At 30.4% G+C, this 6,534-nt stretch overlaps 1 protein-coding gene across 1 annotated transcript in view; it reads left to right on the top strand.

Moving 5' to 3' along the window:
* LOC107440582 (thiol S-methyltransferase TMT1A) overlaps positions 1-5,756 on the top strand; it is a gene marked incomplete at its 5' end in the record, with an annotated part of 11,501 nt that extends 5,745 nt beyond the window's left edge. Inside the window, 2 exon segments of the mRNA XM_016053553.3 lie at positions 699-1,231; positions 4,255-5,756. Of these exon segments, the coding sequence (XP_015909039.1) occupies positions 710-1,231; positions 4,255-4,491 (759 nt within the window). The 3' untranslated portion in view covers positions 4,492-5,756.
* Positions 5,757-6,534: the final 778 nt, after the last annotated feature.

The following is a 6,534-nucleotide window of genomic DNA, read 5'->3' as shown; positions in this document are numbered from 1 at the left end:
GGAATTTTTCTTCAAATGTTTGGCGTGTTCTGTTCCTGAAAGATTTACTAATATTCTGGAGATTTTTTTCAAGTTCTTCGGCCTTTTCCTTAGGGAAATTTTGTTTCTTATTTGCTGCTAAAAAATGGCGTCTGATTCTGTCAATGACTTTGATGGAACTAAATGAAAACGTGATAAATTAATGTCTGATATTTACAGGCTCCCGCTAGACGGCGTACTCGAGCGTTGCGATCGCGAATTCATAAACTTCGGTAAAACAACAATATAAATTATTTTCAAAGGAACTAGACTGATACAATTCCAACCTGGCGAGTAGCGACTTATAACAATACACTTCGTTTGATGCTTTTACTTGTTGCTAGAAATCAGGTTAGCAGAAAATGCTGTTTACTAGTTAAATTTAGTAGGAATAACACGATCTGTGACGTAGGCTATAGTATACCCAATTGAATGCATGCAAATGACGTCATCGTAGGTAAGACATGGTATTTGTAGTTTCATAAGCCAATCAGTTTTGACACACGCGTGGCGTCATTTTTAGTAATCCAATTAAATTTGATTTAAATCACATGGTTAGGCAGAATCGCTTCATTTCTTCAGTTCAGTTTGTGAGTTGCAAGTACCCAATTTTCAGAAATAAATTTGCATATGATATTTTTCTGAAACATGAATAAGTAATAAGTGCGTTCTTTTTTCAGGTTTCGTCAAAATGATTGAAATTTTCTTTTACATTTTCTTAACAAGTCTGTGGTGGGCCGCATCTCTTTCAATTCTACTGCCATTGGTGATACTGCTCCTTTTCAGCCAGAAATATAACTATGCTTGGTTCTCTTTTTTCTACTCTAATATAGTTAAAATACTATTTTATCCACAAATCCTACCCCTAAGGAAGAAGATTTTTAGAATTTTGGAGGAGAACCTTCCTGGCAGAAAAAAATCCATCCCTCTGGAAATATTAGAAATTGGAATCGGACCTGGTGCAAACTTGCAGTTTTATCCAGAAAATTCCAATCTCACTGTTCTCGATGTTAATCCTTCCTTTCTTGAAGTATTTAACAAAAATAAGAAGAACTACCCTCAGGTGAACTACAAAAAAACAATCCTAAAGCCAGCTGAAGATATGTCAGAAATTCCTGATGATACATTTGATGTTGTTGTCAGTACCCACGTTTTGTGCTCGGTTAAGAATGTCGAAAATGCCTTAAAAGAAGTCAAAAGAGTTTTGAAGCCGGTAAGCATTATTCAAGACCCCCGATAAGGACTTATTATTAGTCAATAACTTAGATAAATATCAAAAGTATTAGCCAATTTTCAAAATTCTTAGCCAAAGGTAAAAATTTTAAACAAATTATGGTAAATTTTTTACCGTAAAAAACTTTAAATCAAAATACAAATTTAGTATAAATTGAATTATTTTATAAAATACAAATTCAAGACTCCATTTGCTGTTAGGGGGAGAATAATAGGAATAGGTTGGGATTAATTTTTGATTGATTCTTAGACTAGAGGCAGTAATATAAGAATAAACCTGAAGTAACATAATGTTGTTGTCACGTTATTGATAGATTATGTTCACGAGAAAATATATTTTTGCAAAATAGTTGGATGATAATATTATGCTACCACTTAATCTGTTTTATTGACCCAAACTGAAGGGAAGAATTTCATCACGCTATATCCGGCAACGATATCCGACAATCCGATAATATACGATAGTTTGTCTCATGCTTACGCAATTACAGTTATCGCTTATACTTTCATTATCTGGATTTATTATAATTCTAACTGGTTATTCGACGTATCGAACGAAAATTACTGTAATTGAATAAAAAATACGGGATTTGTTCAAAAAAACTCCTTTTTACCTTTTATTTTATTTGATTTTTTTAAAGGATTGAGTGGAATATATATTTTTCTTTTCGGTATAAAAAAATCATTCGTCGATACTTTTGCCAAAATGCAATTTTTCTCACCGAGTTAATGAATTTATCGCATTTGGCGAGGAAGTGAATGCTTAGTGTAGGCCCTAATTATTTTAGATAAATTTATTCTTTATTTTATAACATAAAATTACTCTCCAAGAATTATGACATGATGCTTCTTAAATTTTTAGAATAACGAAATTTCTATAATGCATAAATTTATTCATAGTTTATAGTATGATATGTTTGTGTGCATATAATTTATATGCAAGTCCAATAATGACCGATGGCTTGAACTAACATTTAAAGAAAACCGGAAGGGTATACAGTTACAGTTTAATATTTTCAGTTTAGATACTAAAAGAAAATTTATTCTCGCCAAACTGCAAAATTTATAATTTGAAAAAATGCGAAAGGTGAAATATTAGTATTAAAGAGAACACATGTTCGACCGCTGTCGTGACTCAATTACTTAAACAACATTTTCTGATTTGCGGGTACCTAACATGATTACATGGTCCAGTATCCTAGTCTGTCGCCAAATATGTATGTTTATTCAAACTATGCACGTTCTTGTTTTTTTCTTGCTTAAGTATTTGTTTGTTCTCCGTTTAAGCGCGAAGACTTTTTTCTACCAATTTCGTGGACTGTAAAAAAAATTCCACTAAAAATTACAGCAAAAAGTACCGGCACTCAAGGTACTGATACCTTTTACCATAAAATCCAATTTTACTGGATTATCTTATGGAACAAAAAAACCTTATATACTGTAATTTTCACAGTAATAAACGTATAAATCTCTGAATCACTCTAATTAAATAAATATTACAGTAAAAATTATGGTTTAATATTTTACGGTAAAAAAAGATTTTACGAATGATGCATATCCGGAATTTATTACAGTGTAGAACGATTCTAAAAATGCATAGCCCCCTATATAGGAAAAAAAATTCAATTTCGTTACTGGCCTTTGGCCAGTAGTAATTTTATAGTGGCTACTATAAAAAGCATGCGGCTACTTTTTCGAAAATTGGAAATTCTGAACTATAAAAGAAATTATTGATATTATTAATGTATAGCATTTCTTCTGAAGCATCTCTCAAAATGTGGTAAACGCTGCAGGATTCATTTCGAAACTGAAGAAATTTTACCACTAGGTTAAAGGAAGTTTTTTTTTTATTATTATTCTTATTTCTAATACCCACCTGTGTTAGCATTTCGACAATTCGGGCATTTGCAGAGGCAGATTTTTTGGCAACTCTTTCAGGGACAACACATTAGGTGAGCCACCGTTGCTCCCATACTAAGGACAGATAGTACAGAAAATGAAACAGCATTCATGCCTTGCCTGAGATTCGAACCCGAAACCTTCCTGATGCAAGGCCAGTTCCCTGACCCCTACGCAGTCCGGTCGGCTGGCTGAAGGAAGTGGTGGACAGTTTCTCAGGATCAAGAGAGCCGGATTACCCGAAGGCAAAAGACTGACTTAGTTCCTGTGCTTGCAGATTTTAGCTGACCATAATGGAGTGGCTTTCACGCCTTGATAGCTTTTTTACTTTCTGAGGATACTTTTGAGGATTTTTTTTTATCAATACTTTTTGAGGATTCACAACTTCCCGGACATGGTCTAATTTGCAGCTGGACAGTAAGGAACAAGCCACAACGCAACAACAACAGCAAACTTGTCCTAACATCTCCCAGAACTCTTGTGTAAAATTTAAGTATTTTATACCACCTTCAACTAATTAAATTTAAGACTTGAGTTCTTGTACACATAAAGCAACACAATTTTCTTTTTCATCTACTAACATAAAATTCATTCCTCATGGAAATAAATATGAAATAATGGTTAATGATGAAACAATATTACATTTAAATACTACCGGTCGTAAATAAAAAAAAAAAAAAATAAGAAGAAGAAATTGACTTAAACTCGGATGAAACATTTGATAACTAAATTCAGGTCCCGTGAAAATAAGAACCTGAAAGTTCAGGAGATCATTACAGCTTTTCCATAAGCACGAATTTTAGAGCGCATTTTCAGTTTACAAAATTAGCAACTGAGCCGTGATTAACACATTTTTACAGCCATTTTTCATATTTAGTACCGGCACTCTGGGTACTTTTTGAATTAAAATCCATTTTTACCAGAATATGTTAGGGAATAAAACATCTGACATATCTTTAAAAATTACGGTACGATATTTTATGGTGAAAATGGATTTCCGGTAAAATGGATTTCACGAATGATGCACCTATGTTTGGGCGGTAAATTCTATTCTATTGCACCTTGTATATATATTTATATAATATTCTGTTTTTTCCTTCCTAGAATGGAAAATATCTTTTCCTGGAACACGTTGCCTATCCAAGGAATCAAGCAGGATATTTCATTCAGAATTATGTGGCACCTATTTGGAGGCTCTATCTTGCAGGATGCAATCCCAATCGAACATCTGCAGAATATATAAAGAAAGCAGGTTTCAAAGATGTCCACGTTGAAGTCAGCTACTTATCGGCACTTATGGTGTATTTTAGACCAAATATCCTGGGAATCGCCACGAAATAATTTCTACTCATAACTTTAGAACAATTTAAATTCTTTGAAAGATAGCAATTGAAACCTTTACAAATAAGGAACTACGTGTATGGAAATTCAAAAATGATACATAAAGTATTCTGTAAAGACCGCCCTAACGTATACATAATTTTATTTTGTATTGAAAATGAAATTTTTAAAAAAATTCGTTCCTTAGGAGCAGGAAGTTAGTATTTAAACCAGAATAAAGAAAAAAATTGCTATCGAAATTTAATTGCTGAGGAAGGCGAGACTAAAAATATCAAAACCTAATTGATCATAGCGTAATTAAAAGATGATTAAGAGAAACACACTTCCAAGTTTCATCAAGCAAACAAACTAGTTAGATGTTTCGTATCCCGCTTTTCTCACTAGTGATTTGGCAGATTTCGCTGTTGTACATACAGTTACAATGTTTCTAAAAATAAATAAAAGAGGGGATACGGAACATCCTGCATATTTTTTAAACCACTGAAATATGATGGAACCACTTTATCTTTATCCGTAAAATATTCGTTCTTTTTGTTACTTTTTTAATTTGGTTTTTGTTTTTAATTACCATTATTTTTCATTTTTTACCTAATTTGGAAACTGAAAATTTATATTTGAGATTTGAAAATTAATTATTTGAAATATCTATCAAATTTAAGAAATTTCGTAGCGATTATTTTAGATAGTTTAATACTTTTATGTTGTCTGAATCAATTTTGTCATTAATATCTAAATGTCTTTTTTTTTTAATTTAGGAAATTTTTTTGCTTGTATGTATATATATGTTGCATGACTTTTTACAATATTAAAATAAACTTCAGTCATTTTCCATTCTTCCTCGAAATAAAATTTAGGAAATTTCATTGTAATTATTTCATATATTGTTTATAAATCAACTGTATTACGTGAGATCTTGTTTTGCACATAATATTTAATTTTTATTTTGAAACAGTTTGATAATATTGACTGTCATAAGTTGTTCCTTTTATTTTTTATTTAGTAATTATTAGTATCAACAAATTTATCGATTTTTTTAATTGTTATTTCCCTTTTTTCTTTAGAAAATAGCTAAGCTTTAATTATTTTTTTTTAGTAACAATTTTGTATATAAAAATGTTAAGTTGTTTGGTTCTCGTATTTTATATTATTTTCGTTCGGGCACTATCTCAAATTATTTCAATCTCAATTCAAACAATATCGTATTGTATGCATTTTATACGTTTGTATCGTATTTTTTTTAAAAATAAAATTAAAATGTTCTTTTATTGTTTTTTAATTATAGCTTTCCTATAGAGTTTTATATATGCTTATTCAGTGGATATGTTGCATCTTACATATTCAAATTTAGTAATAAGTTTCAGAAAAAAATTGGATTGGATGGTTTAGAAATCAAATTTAAATACTATTTAAATTTTTATTTAAAATCCAATTTATCAAAAAATTAGATAACTTACAATTAAATATTAATTCAAAATTGACAGATTATTGTTTTTATTCAGACAATCAACATCTATTCATCAGAATCCATGCATTTGTTGTTGACATTAGAATAATTATCCAGAGCCAGTTTTGTTATGTAATTCAAATAAATAATCAGAAAATTATAAGCCCTATGTTGGAAAAAAATTGGAAGCCAATTTTTACCCTTGGGAAAGGAGAGCATCATAGCCTTAATAGAAGACGTGCTTAGTTTTTTTTCCAATAAATTTTGATGAAGCACTATAAATAAAATTAATTTCAAAATTACTCCTCACTGTTTGAATTAAGTTTTAACCCTTTTGAAGGCCGTGGTAAGTATACTTACCACCACGTTTTACCACTTTTAATTTAGGTTTCCATTTTTCAATAACTTCAGCTTTCTTGAAGTGAGTTTGAATAAAATTGGTAACCATTTGTCACTTTTAAAAAACGTATAAAAGTTATAAAATACATAATTCCTTTTGAAGTTTGTAGCATTTAAGGAATTTACTTTATAAATAAAGAAAAATAAAAGTCAATAAGTTCCTAATAGGTCATATTAAATATATTTACCACCAAGAAAAT

Source organism: Parasteatoda tepidariorum, chromosome 3 (genome assembly GCF_043381705.1).
Source record: "Parasteatoda tepidariorum isolate YZ-2023 chromosome 3, CAS_Ptep_4.0, whole genome shotgun sequence".
In the NCBI taxonomy this organism is placed as follows: domain Eukaryota; kingdom Metazoa; phylum Arthropoda; class Arachnida; order Araneae; family Theridiidae; genus Parasteatoda; species Parasteatoda tepidariorum.
This window is presented reverse-complemented; position numbering and strand designations above follow the sequence as displayed.